We start from the raw sequence: 14,403 nt of genomic DNA on the forward strand, positions 1-14,403 counted from the left end.
CATGTTGAAGTATTCTATGACGCATAAGCACCTCGAGTGCTTATGAACTTGTTTCCCGGTTCCTTTTCTTTCCAACAGGTCTTGGAAATCATGGCTAATATCCCTCAGCTGACTTAGTCTTTAAGCCTCATTAGCAAATTTTGAGAAGCAGGCATATCTTGTCTTTCACCTAATGGATCCTTTATTTAATCAATGGCTCTTGTCCCTATGTCCACTGGAACCTCAAAATGGTATCTGTCCTTAGTAAAGCATTAACATATTCTCATATTTACTCTTTTATGCTCCGGGTTATTTTTGTTCCGGGTGCTTTTTCTTCCTCATCATAAAATGCTGAGGCAGGTGATGGTAACTTCCTTAGTCCCAGGCTGGTGAAAGAACTAATGTTCAAGGCCAGTTGAAGACCACGGCCATACAGCTTCCTTTTAAATGTTCCTTTGCAAAAGCTGCCTTGTTCCCAGTGTTGTGCTCATTCCCTATGTTAGTTAGAGAGTCTTTGCCAAGATAATGATGAGTTTTTAATTTAAAGATAAACAACTCTCCCACTGCAAGCAAATAAATCCTTGGCACCATGCTTTCCACTTGACTCCCTGGTAGCAATCATGCTGTTTCACAGAGGCAGAACCTTTGCCCACCCCACCCCCTCGGCTTCATCTTAATCTTGATTTGTGACAAGTCATTAAGGACTTGCTTTTCCTAATGGTCGTATAGGATTTTCAAATAGTCACAGCATGCTCCATCTTGAGTTGGGGAAAAATGTTGATCTTGACATTCATTGTCTTTAACGAGGAAAAGAGAAACTTTTAAAAAACTGTATGTAGGGGCGCCTGGGGGGCTCAGTCGTTAAGTGTCTGCCTTCGGCTCAGGTCATGATCACATGAATCGAGCCCCCCATGGAGCTCCCTGCTCCGTGGGAAGCCTGCTTCTTCCTCTCCTACTCCCCCTGCTTGTGTTCCCTCTCTCCCTGTGTCTTTCTGTCAAATAAATAAATAAAATCTTAAAAAAAAAAAACTGTATATAAGGTATTGGATTATTCGCGCTCTTATACCAAGAACAATTTCATTTCTAATATAAAATTCTAATTCTGAGGGTGCCTGCATGGCTCAGTTGGTTAAATGTCCACGCTTGGTTTTGACTCAGGTCATGACCAGGGTCCTGGGATGGAGCCCCATCTTGGGATCTCTGCTCATCGGAGAACCTGTTTCTCCCTCTCCCTCTGCCTGCCGCTCTGCCTACTTGTGTTCTGTCAAATAAATAAATAATATATTGAAGGAAAAAAAAAAAAAACCTTGAAAAAATTTAGAATTAAAATTAAAAATAAATAAAAGTATAATTCTAAGAATGTGAGCATTGTTCTTCTGTTAGAAGCTCATTTAGGTGACTTATGTTATGCTTTACAAAGCCAAGAGGCAAATTAGAATTTGACTAAGGTGATAGAATAGGTATTAGAAATGTTTTGTGATAATAATCAGATTGTGGAAATGATCAAAGCTTGAAATCACTTATGTAAGTCTCTGAGAAAATGACTCTTCCTTACCAAAAAGATTTTTTAAAAAATAGCAGCCTGGTTAACAGCAGACAACTTCAATCTGTTTGCTTGAGTCTCCAGAGAAATTTATATCCTGACTCATTCACTGATTAGAAGAAGAAGAAGAAGAAGCCGCAGCAGCAGAAGGAGTGATTTGGAGTCGTGCTAGTTAGTTTTTGGATTATGAATGCATATTACCTAACTTTATGGACCCTCTTCTCCTCCCTTGACTCCAAGAGCACTTCCTCCTGAGTTCTCTAGGCCAAGAGCATAAAGTCAAAATAAGACCACCTGGCTGAACCTCATGAGAGTGTTCCCTTCACTGTGCCTTCCAGAAAACACGGGCTTTCTCAGTATGTTAGGAAAACATAGACAAACAAGAACCGAGATACAGATTCCTAAAACTCATTAGCTGACGACTGCTCAGAATTCAAAGAACTGGAAGGATAATTTATTATTCAGATAAGAGGAATGATTTATAGAAAGGACACGTGAAAGAACATATTGCATGGAAAATGATTTAGACAATATTGGGACTTATTCTCCAGCTGCCAGTCCAGCTGCACTGATGTCCTGGCTATTCTGGGACACACCGGGTCTGCCTGTCCTCTGGAGCTGGTGCACCTGTGCTTGCTTCTTCCTGGACCCCTCCTCCACCAAATAACACCTTTGGTCACTTTCCTAGCCTTCTTCCTATCTTTGCTTAAATATTATCTTTAAAGAGAGAGGTTTTATTTAAAATAACTATCCTGGGACTCCTGGGTGGCTCAGTCTGTTAATCATCTGCCTTTGGCTCAGGTCATGATCCCAGAGTACAGGGATCGAGCCTCGAAATGGGCGCCTTGCTCAAGTGGGGAGTCTTCTTCTCTCTCTGTCTGCTGCTCCCCCCAGTTTGTGCTGTCTTTCTCTCTGAAAAATAAATAGAATCTTTTTTTTTAAAAATGACTATCCTATTTAAATGACCAATCCATAGTTACATTTAAAATTATCACCCAGCTTAAAATTGCAACCACAAGACCTCCCCCCCAGTAACTCCCGACCCCTGTGTTCTGCTTTTTCTTTACTGTCCATGGGATTGTCTCTGACTTTATTATGTTTTTTTGTCCCAAAATATATTTACATGAAGGTAGAGATTTTTCCTTTTTTTTCGTCCCTGACACATGCATGTCCTCTTCTTTCTCTACTGTCGTAGCCCTGGCATCTAGAACAGTGCCTGGCAAATAGAGGGCACTCAATAAATATCTGTTGAAAGAAAAAAAATGAATGAATCTTATGTGAGAACCTGACGGGGTGGTTCAAGAATAACACAGTTACTAATTATATAATTATATTTCATAATAATATATTAAGATATTATATTCTATATTATTATTATGTTTTATAATAATATAGAATATGATATATAATAATTATAATTACACATAATTATAGTTATATAATTATATAATTAACTTAAAATTTTTTTATTACTTACTTTTTACTAATTTTTTTACTAATTTTTTTTACTACTTTATTGAAGTAAATATTTAAATTATACAAGGTATTGATTTTTGTCATGGAACACATCCATGACATTGCCAATATCAACACACCAAACGTGTCTACTCTCTGTTTCTCTGTACTCCCATGCAATCTTTCTCTCTGCTCGTGTCCCCAGGCATATACTGATTAGCGGTCATGCGGAAACACAGTATGTCCGCTCTCTTTTTCCTCTAGATTCTTCCACTAAGTCTAATGATTTGAAGTTTATCCACTGTTGCCTATATTTGTTTGTGCTTTTTGTTTCTTTTTATTGAGTTCTATTCCAACACATAGATGTACATTTTGTTTACCTGTTCACCTGTTAATGGATATCTGTTTTGATTTTAGTTTTGGGGTACTACAAAGAAAGGTGCCATGAAAAATTCAGATACATGTTGTTGTGCGGACAAAAGCTATTACTTCTCTTGGGTAAAAAAACCCGAAGAATGGAGTGGCTAAGTCATATGGCAGGTGTATATTTAACTTCTAAAGGAATTACATATTTCCCGAAATACTTGTACCATTTTTGCGTTCCTACCTTTAGCATATGATTTGTTTGCTCCACAAGCTCTGTAAGACCAGTCTTTTTATTTTAACTGTTCTAGTGGTGGTTTTCGTGCTTATCTCTTAGAGCTTCTCATTTGTACTCCCCTGATAACTAATGGATTAAGCATCTTTTTTATGTGTGTCTTTGTAATTTGTCTATCTTGTTTTATGAAGCGACTTTCCAAACATTTTTTGCCAATATTTTCTATTGGTTTGTCTTCTCATTATGTTTTAAAAGTTCTTTAACTATTTGGAATACAAATCCTATACAAGTGCATATTTTCACCCATTCTGTAGATTTTTTAAAAATTTTTTTAGTGGTGTCTTTCAAAGAGCAAAGTATTTGAATTTTAATCAAGTCCAATTATCAATTTTTTTCTTTTATAGTGTACTCTTTGTGTACTATTTAAGTATCTTGCCTACCTTGTCTTCTCCTAGAAATTTTATAGTTTTAGCTTTATATTTAGGCATATTGTCCATTTAGGTTAATTATTATATATTGTGTGAGATAAGAATTGATACTAATTTTATTTCACATCAAAACCTGTACTATTTTTAGCACCATTTAGATGAATTTCCTGCCTCCTTTCAATGGCCTTGTCACCTTGGTCAAAAATTAATCACGTAGATGAGTCTATTTATGGGTTCTCCTTTCTATTCACTTATATATCGGTCTATGTTTTCACCAATCCCAAACCGTTAATATGTTGGGTTTTGTATTTTAACTTTGTGATCTGTGATTTTGTTGATTTTACTTATTAGTTCTAGTAGCTGCTTGGCAGATTCATTGACATTTTCTGCATCAACAGTTATATGAACAACAACAATGGACAGTTTTACTTTTCCTTTCCAATCTGTGTGCCTTTTCTCCCTTTTTGTTTTTCTTGACATATTCCAATGGCTAGGACTTACAATATAATGTTTAAGAAAAGTGGTGAGAGGGCGCCTGGGTGGCTCAGTGGGTTAAGCCACTGCCTTCAGCTCAGGTCATGATCTAGGGTCCTGGGATCGAGTCCCACATAGAGCTCTCTGCTCAGCAGGGAGCCTGCTTCCTCCTCTCTCTCTCTGCCTGCCTCTCTGCCTACTTGTGATCTCTCTCTGTCAAATAAATAAATAAAATCTTTAAAAAAAAAAAAAAGAAAAGTGGTGAGAGCAAGCGTCTTACCATTAGTTTTTCATCATTAGTTATATTTACCGAAGGCTTTTTTGTAAATGCTCTTTATCAGAATGGTAAAATTTCTTATTCCCAGGTTGCTAAGTTTTTATTATGAATGAGTGCTGAATTTTGTCAAATACTTTCCTTCACTTATTAAAACAATTACATAGCTTTTATTCTTTGTTATGTGTATATGGTTAATTATACTGATTGATTTTCAAGTGATAAACCAACCTTGCATGCCTAGGATAAATCCCAATTTTCTGTAATTCTAGTTCAATTTTTATCACTTATATATTTTAATAATAACAAAGCAATCAGATATGGTTATTTATTTATTTTTTAATTTTTTATTTTTTATAAACATATATTTTTATCCCCAGGGGTACAGGTCTGTGAATCGCCAGGTATACATACTTCACAGCACTCACCAAAGCACATACCCTCCCCAATGTCCATCACCCCACCCCTCTTCCCCCAACCCCCCTCCCCCCAGCAAGATATGGTTATTTAAATATTTATTGCATCTTTAATATTTCCCAGTAAAAAAATTAATGAAGTGAGGAAGTAAGGAAGGGAGGAAGTGGGGAGAATGATAATGATGACATTAGTTGAAGGAATTTTCAGTCCTTTTTTTTTTTTTTAAGATTTTATGTATTTATTTGACAGACAGAGATCACAAGAAGGCAGAGAGGCAGGCAGAGAGAGAGGAGGAAGCAGGCTCCCCGCTGAGCAGAGAGCCCGATGCAGGGCTCGATCCCAGGACCCTGAGATCATGACCTGAGCTGAAGGCAGAGGCTTTAACCCACTGAGCCACCCAGGCACCCCGGGAATTTTCAGTTCATGATGGACTGGGTCCCTACTTCAATATTGATAAGGATTCTATAGTTATTCCCAGCTCAGAGGAGAGCTGAAGATTTTCAAAATAAAGAAATAAGAAAATGTTTGAGGAGTGTGTGTAATTTTATAATAATGCTGCTATTTTTTCAGATTCAGAATAAAAACTTAATAGATTACTTTTTCCATCAATTTGGATCCAGGGAAAATCAAGAGAAAAATTCAGGGAGCTATCTAAATTTAATCTATTCATTGGCCAAAACAATCCATTTGTGAAGGGTTATAATGTCATGAACAATCAAATAAAAATGACTTAATCCACTTATGCATAATAATTTTAATGTAAAAAGAAATAAGAACAAAAAATATGGTATCAATTTCTTTACTGTAAGGCATACCATAAGCAATTATTCAAAAGATATATGTATTATACCAATTGTTTAGACATTTCTTTTTGTTGCTGCTTAAACATTTCTTAATGATAATTTGTAACAATATGTAATCAAAGTGAACTAAGTTTCTCTTTATCTCCCACCTTCCTGTATTCACTTCCAGGTCCACCCCAGACCTTCTTATTTAATATATAGATTAGTGTAATTATTAGTACAATTATTTGGACTACAATTGAACTGGTGTTCCTTTTCCTGTATATCTTGTGTGGTACTACTTTTAGGTTAATGTTTTTTATTCCCCACTGTGATCATTTGTTTTATTGCTCAGAAATATGTATTCAAAAGACATTCCAAATGATAAAAACTGAAACAATAAAGATATAGGACATAAGCCACGTATGACAAATAAATGATACTGCTGATGTTACTAAAAAGATACTTTTGTATTTGAAGAGTCCAGACATTTTTTAAGCTTCTGAAACTGCTTGTTCTTATTCTTAGGAAATCCAAAGACCAATCCAGGGTGAACGTGGAGAACCCAGGACCGGTCTTATCACATCCAACTCTACTCCCATGTTCAAAAGTGAGCAGAGTTAAACCTAAATTAAATCCAACAGTGTCTTCCAATTTTTGACTCTAGAATACATTATTCTAATGAGAATCATTCTAGTTGTTAGGTCAGTCATATGGATCCATTCCAAATGCTCATATTTATTACCATCCAGCATGGTGATTAGAGTATAAAAGGAACCCAAAGTGGTCTTCAGGTGAAAGGTGAATTTGCTTACCACACCACAAATCCTTGACAGAGTTCATGACCCTAATGCCCCTACAAATGTGCCTGAAAACATGCTACCAAAAAATCTTCCATGTGGCATAGGTCATGATGATAAATATAGAATTAGAAGATTTTTTAGTACGGACATTTTTCTGAACTAAGTTCTCATGAGGGCAATCCAACAGGTGAAAGACCAACTTAAATGCAGAAAAACATTTACTTTATGAGTCAAGGTTGTTTATGACTGTCATTCACGGGATAATGCCTACAGCCGACAAGGAAGCTGTGCTTGTTAAAAGTAGCAAAAAGAGGTATTTCCATTGTGTGGCAATACCTCAGACCACCATGTGGGCAAATAGAAGGACTACTGATAGCCACGTCAGAGGTCCAAATCCTTGCTCCATCATTAGCAGGGAAAAGTCCTGGACCTCACAGGATCCACCCTTGGAAGATGGGGTAATAACATGACCTGCTTTTGAGGCCTGTTGGGAAGACTGAAGTAATTAATACAGGTTAAGTACTTAGAATTGTTCCTGGTATAAGAACTGTGCCATAAATGTTATTCAATAACTACACTTGAAAAACAAGCAAGCAATAAAAACACGAAGCATGAAATGTACACATATAGTTATGCAACATTTCAAGGATTACAGTACTTTGAGGAATTTATAAATACATTACTTTTTTTTTTTAAAGATTTTATTTATTTATTTGACAGAGAGAAATTACAAGTACACTGAGAGGCAGGCAGAGAGAGAGAGAAGGAAGCAGGCTCCCCGCTGAGCAGAGAGCCCAATGTGGGACTCGATCCCAGGACCCTGAGATCATGACCTGAGCCGAAGGCAGCGGCTTAACCCATTGAGCCACCCAGGCGCCCCATAAATACATTACTTTATCTCATTTGTATGTATTTTTAAATATTTCATAGATAATACTGGTATTTCACATTCTACATTGAAAGGCTTCCAGCATCTTTCCTGAGAAAATGTTTACAGTCCTATGTCTGAGAGGATGATCAAAAGACTTATAAGTAATTCACCCTTCAGTGGGGGCTAAGGCTGCCCATTATTCCTTTAGTTCAAGGGTTTTCTCTTCTGAGTGTCAGCATTTTTGCATTTCTGCAAATCAGAGTCTGGTTTTCCTCATAGCAATCACAAACTTCACCTGTGATGAATGTCTGTATCAAAATGTAAATACACTTTCATTTCACAAAAGCACTGGACATTTAATTCCAATTCATGAATTCAGCATCTTCCTGGCTGCAGACAGTAGCCACTGTTCCCCTAAACCCAGAACATACACATTTTTATGGAGGTATGAGCTGACAGCATTGTGTTCCTATTCTTCCCTCCAAATATTTGCGTAGATAATATAATGAATCTTGAAAAGAAAATTAGTCACGAAGCCAGAGTCACAAGCTCCATTTCTTTGTACTTATTTGTAGGTTATCTCCAGCAACCAATTTTCAATCCCAACTGAAGAACAATGGCTTTCTAAGGTGTGGTGGGATGCCATGATTCTAGGTTTGGAGGGTTATGTGGGTTGGGGAATTCGCTAAAAAGAACCTACTCCTTCTCCTGTCCATAATGCTGTAGAGAGTAACTCTCCCATGAACACTGGGTCAGGAGATGAATTTATAAATTCATGTTGAGAAATTTTATTATCGAAAGCTAACTTTAAAATGTATCATTTACTCAGACACACATATACTCTTCCATTTTTTTACATAAAAACCACTATCAGAAAGTCATCATTGACAACCTTAAACCACTCCCTGCAGCAAATATCTGCAAGAAAGATTCAGATCTTTTTTTAAGTTTAAAGCAAAATTCCTCTTCCATCAAAAGCCCCTGATGTCTTCACCCATTTAGTAAGTTTTGAAGAAAGAGTTCCTTCCCTTGAATATACATTTGTTTGATTTTCTGGAATGTCATCTTCCTGCAAAGCTGTTGATGTATAGTAAATTCCACTGAATGCTGGCAGTGAGCCATTTCAACATGAAAGTTTACGCTGTGTTTCAAGGAATAAATAAGACTCACGTAGCAATCTTTCTCATTCAGATCTTCAGCCAGTCAGCTCATTTCCGGAGCTTGATCAACATCACATAGGGCGTAGCCGAGTCGACAGTCTTCAATTCGCTTTAGAAAAGACCATACAATTACCAAAACTGAGCACTTTTAAATTTTAGTGATGTAAGTGCTGTATCACCACCATTACCATCTCCACCACCGCTCTACTACCCAGTATGAGAACAAGAGTGAGGAAGGGGGTGGGGGAGAGAACTAGAGCCTGTATCTGCCATTCCCCACAGTGAAGACATGCACGGCTGTGACTTGGAGACAATAAGTAAATCAACCCTTCTGCCAGGACATGTTTAGTTCTGTGGGCTTCTCAGTCTCAGCTTCTCTCTTAAACTGCGGGAGTCTAGTATTTAAAACATATATGTATGTATATATGTTCACACACACACACACACACACACACACACACACACACATACACACGGATGCTTCTATGTGTGTTCTGCTGTTGTTATCTAAGAACATGACCCTGAATCTCCAGGAAACACTTCTTTCGGTGTTCCAGAAATATCTCTATGTTCTAATGCTCAAGGGAAACACCTTGCTTTTTAGTACTTACTGAGTTATATAGAACTACATTTTATAGATGATTAAAGAGATTTGCCTGGATTACTCTTTAGATGTACATGATTTTTTTCCCCCCTCAACAGCTACTTTTCTACTCCAGTCTCTCCCTTGAGTTATAATTCCATTGCCTACGGGCGAACCTAGACTTCCCAAACCATGCTACTGCTTACATTCTCAAAGCAGCTGACTGGATATATTTCATCTTAAAAAAGATAAGATCTACCAAGTCACAGGAAGAAAAAAAAATCTCTAAAACTAAAAGAACTTTGACAATTAATTTACTATAGCTAAAGCATTGGCGGTAGAAGCCATTCTTTCCAGCACCTTCCATCTGTACCAGCTAGAGTATCTGCATTCCGTACTGGAGTAGTTACAGTATAGAAACAACCAGCTTCTCCCTCCTCTACTGCACTCTGGGTGCCTTCCCTACGGGGTCAGAACCCCGTTCTGAGAATGGCCACCATGCCTCACCACTCCCAAGGGGACTGGTATCTGGTAAGGGAACCAAAAAAAAAAAAAAATCACCTTCCTTTCCCTTGGAAAGTCATGCTTACCCTTCTACTCTGGACTCTCCCTTTCTACCCGCACTGAAGTGACTACTTCTCTCACTGTTTCTGAATCGTGGGTATTTCACTTCCTCCTTTAATCCTCCTGGAGCTTAATTTCTTTTCTTTATTGAAAGTTGCAGGGCCAGTGGCCAAACAGTTGATAACTTAGCATCTGGGAGCCCAATTCTAGAAGACTCGATTCAGAATGGCTTCATCTCATCTCTAATTACATATATCATTAGCAAAGTGAAGCAGGGCTGCAGGGAATTCTGAAGAGGGAGATGGATCTACCTGATTTCCTGGACAGATGCTAAACACAGCAGGCCTGATTTTCTACCTCAGGCACTGCTATGAGGAGAGTTTCAGAAAATAGGCTTTTGCCCTAGAGGGATTAGACTGGGAAATTCAAACGCTGCTAGAACAGGAAGTTTTTAATCACTTTTTAAATGACTCATGTAATTACAGACTATGTTTTCTTTTAAATGATACTTTCATAGAATATTATGGAAATAACATTGGAGCCCAGAAGTCTTTTTTCTTTTTTTTTAACGTGTTATTTTACCACTAGAAAGTAAGTTTCATGGTTTCAATCATCATTTTGATTGCTGTCCTGGGCCATTATCATTGCTTGATTCAGTCATTATTAAGTAGTTACTGAAGACATTTGCCCTTAGCAATGCAGGAAATAAAGGAACTATTCCTGCCTTCTTAGCATTGATAATCTACCTGGTTTGAGATACAGACGTGGGCATTGATGCCACAGAGCACAGGAGTTAATGGAGAAACAGGGATGATAGAAAAGAAATGATGCGTCTGCTTGGAGAAAGTGTTGGAGCCAAGACTAGGCTTGTTAAATGACACAAAGCAAGGAAAGATATCTAAATTTATTCACTCATTTTTTCAGTAAGTATTTCTATATTAGGCTTTGAGGGTTCAATGATGAACAAGTAACACAGGTCTTCTTATCAAGAACTGGGAAACACAGTAAACCAACGACCACGTAAGTATTAATAGATTGGAGTATTTCTCCAATGGGATAAACGTCAACATTCTTGAATGTACGTCCGACAGAAGCTGTGAAGGCAGATGGCAGTGGGGGAAGGAAAACCTTACCTTGTAGAGACAGACTTAGATACAGTTGTCCTAGGCGTTTCAGACCAAAGTGCCACTTTGGTTTTTAGTTCTTTATTCTACAGTTGAAAAAAAAAAAATGTACAGAGATCACAAAGGTAGCACATTCATTAGCCACATGCTTAATGCTTCTGATCCTCCCACCACCGACGTCCCTTCTTGGCACTAAGCTTGTTGTTTCGGGCACCCTATTAGAACACAGAATGTAGCCAGTTGAGAGTCCCTTAGGATCTCTGAAATTACAAACACATCTTGAAAAGTGCATAATTCTCCAAGAGATTAAAATGGAGTAGTCTACGTGAGCTTCCGAAATTTAACAGCTGAAATATGTTCTATTTCATATAGACAGATGCAAAAAAAAAAAAACTTCATAAAATACTTTGTTAAAGGGGCGCCTGGGTGGCTCGGTGGGTTAAAGCCTCTGCCTTCGGCTCGGGTCATGATCTCAGGGTCCTGGGATCGAACCCCACATCGGGCTTCCAGCTCAATGGAGAGCCTGCTTCCTCCCTTCTCTCTCTGCCTGCCTCTCTGTCTAATTGTGATCTCTCTCTGTCAAATAAATAAATAAAATCTTTTAAAAAAAATACTCTGTTAAAGACATCCACGATATTGATTACATTTATCATTCTTGGGCAATCTCTTGATTATAAACTCCATGAAAATAACACCATCTGTTCTTTACTATAGAGTTCATGGCATTTTTATCCTCCATTCTCCCACTGAAGCCGCAGATTCTTTTTTTTTTTTTTAAAGATTTTATTTATTTATTTGTCAGAGAGAGAGAGAGAACAAGAGCAAGCACGCAGACAGAGTGGCAGGCAGAGTCAGAGGGAAAAGCAGGCTCCCTGAGGGGCAAGGAGTCCAATGTGGGACTCGATCCCAGTACACTGGGATCATGACCCGAGCCAAAGGCAGCTGCTTAACCAACTGAGCCACCCAGGTGTCCCTAAAGCCTCAGATTCTTGATCTCTATACTAGTGGTCAATGATACACATCTTGTCTATCATGTATTGCTTGTTGGAGGAAATAAATCTCATATGACTATAAATATTTTGAATCTGGGAGCACTCTCATAATTCCAGGAGACAATTCAATAGCTGATAATGAGGAAGGCAAGAGTTTAAAGTTCCCAGGCACAAATCCTAGCCACTCAGTAGTTACGTGACCTCAACTCTCTGGGCCCAATTTCCTCATCTGTAGGATAGAATCGTAGTCTCTTCTTCATAGGTTCTGAAATGAGGTATCAGTATGTTCTCAGCTCAGTGTATGGCACAGATTTTAAGACTTAAAGACAGTTAGTGATGATTTTCTAGTCCAAGTACCATCTTTATAGCTAAACTGAGATCCAAAGAGCTTAAGTGTCCCACTTCTTGTTCACGGCAGAACTCAGGTTCAGAGTCGGGTCCTCCCAGTCCAGAGCCAATGCTTCCCCTATAGCATGGCCACACCAAGCACATTCATTTCACAGGTCAGGAACATGAGACTTAAAACAGTGAAGGGTCATGCCCAAGGTAGGGATGTCAGTGGGCCACACTGCAGGTCAGAGGTGTTTAAATGATACACCAGGGTAGCAGGGGCTAGGGCTGGAAGGTAGCTGGGTGGGAAGCTAACAGGTAGAGCCACGGCTTCAAAAAGAACAGTAACACACCAGCTCCGATCCCTAGTAGGAAACTAAGGAGTTAAACTGTCATATAATTGAAGTTGAAAAGGTATTTCCTAGAAGTCCACCAGATGATTTGAAGTAAGCCAACACCAAAATGCATGGTTTGGGGAAACAGATGTTAGAATTTTGATGGGAGCAGGAGAGTTCATAATTATGAGTGCCAAGCAAATGTCAAGACCTTTGCCAGGTGCTTTCCATACAACTTTTCTTTGATAACTTTTACTCTTCAGCATATTAAATAAGGGCGGCAAATCTCAAATTGTTCAGGTTAACTTGTTTCTGATGACCCATTCTGTAGAAATGTGCAGGCTTTATGCAGGCCTGACTCCAAATCCCATGCTCTCTTCCCTGCAAGATGTTATTTTTCTGTAACCAGAGGAATTAGCTCAGCCTCCTTCTATTACAAATAAGTAAATGGTGAGCCTCAGGAGGAATAGAGATTCAATGATTTCCAGACGGATTTCAGGTATAACAATAATGAAACAGAAAAAAAATAAACTGTCAGGAAATTAATCAACAATTAGTCTACTGCCACTGTCCATCGATCCCTCCATCTCTGCCACGTCTATGGCACCAAGCCGGGAGCAGAGTGAGTGGGAAGAAGCACAAGAAAACGTGCATCTCTCCCTCCAGTACACAGGACGCATAGTGGAGTGGGGGTGATAAAACAAACACGTGGACATCAAAAATGTAAATAAATAAAGGCAGTTCAGGAGAGGCCACAGGCATTAGGTAATTAATTACTAAATAGAAAGTATAACAGAAATCAGTGTGACAAGAATCATTTGTCACATTTTCACACATAAGGAGATTTCACCTGGACCGTGACGACAAAGTGAAATGGCCTAGGCGGAAAAGAAGAGGAAAAAAGACTAACGCAACAGTTCTTCAAGCATGGAGTATGGACAGTATCAGTATCACCTGGGAATCGGCTAGAATTACCGATCCTCCAGCGAGACCTACTGAGAAACCCAAGGAGGTCAAGGGATGGGGTTTTAGAAGCTCACCGGAAGGTTCTGACATCTGCTCAAGTTTGAGAGCCATTGGACTAACGTACTAGTTTCCAGTGTTGGTTGTATATTGGAATTATGTGGGGAGACTTAAAGCTTTTAAAAAATATATTTTATTTATTTATTTGACAGACAAAGATCACAAGAAAGCAGAGAGGCAGGCAGAGAGAGAGAAGCAGGCTCCCCGCTGAGCAGAGAGCCCGAATGCGGGGCTCAATCCCAGGACCCTGAGATCATGGTCTGAGCCGAAGGCAGAGGCTTTAACCCACTGAGCCACCAGGAGCCCAAAACTTGTTTTTTTGTTTTTTTAAGATTTTATCTATTTATTTGTCAGAGAGAGAGAGAGAGCGAGCACAAGCAGGGGGAGTCGCAGAGGGGGAGCAGAAGCAGGCTTCCCGCTGAGCAGGGAGCCTGATGTGGGACTTGATCCTAGAACCCTGGGATCATGACCCAAGCCGAAGGCAGACGCTTGAAGGACTGAGCCACCCAGGCATCCCTCTATGGGGAGATTTTAAATCTACTCATGTTAGAGTTTCACCCCAGAGAATCTATTTAACTTGGTTATAGACTGGGTTCAAGAGGTTTCAAAACTCATGGGGCCCCTGGGCAGCTGTCAGTTAAGCATCAGACTCTTGGTTTCAGCTCAGG

The 14,403-nt window shown here is 38.9% G+C and overlaps 1 protein-coding gene across 6 annotated transcripts in view; it reads right to left on the reverse strand.

Moving 5' to 3' along the window:
* Positions 1-14,403, reverse strand: part of CCDC68 (coiled-coil domain containing 68) — a 60,303-nt gene that overhangs the window by 4,394 nt on the left and 41,506 nt on the right. For 5 of the 6 annotated variants that reach the window (XM_059409704.1, XM_059409705.1, XM_059409706.1 and 2 more), the window contains 2 exons: positions 11,065-11,141; positions 5,903-8,893 (listed from right to left, as the gene is read on the reverse strand). In XM_059409704.1, the coding sequence (XP_059265687.1) occupies positions 8,833-8,893; positions 11,065-11,141 (138 nt within the window). In that variant the 3' untranslated portion in view covers positions 5,903-8,832. Of the gene's footprint in view, positions 1-5,902; positions 8,894-11,064; positions 11,142-14,403 lie in introns of those variants that run through there. The other variant, XM_059409707.1, reaches the window with a different exon arrangement.

The sequence above is a fragment of the Mustela nigripes genome, chromosome 8, assembly GCF_022355385.1.
Source record: "Mustela nigripes isolate SB6536 chromosome 8, MUSNIG.SB6536, whole genome shotgun sequence".
Taxonomy (NCBI): domain Eukaryota; kingdom Metazoa; phylum Chordata; class Mammalia; order Carnivora; family Mustelidae; genus Mustela; species Mustela nigripes.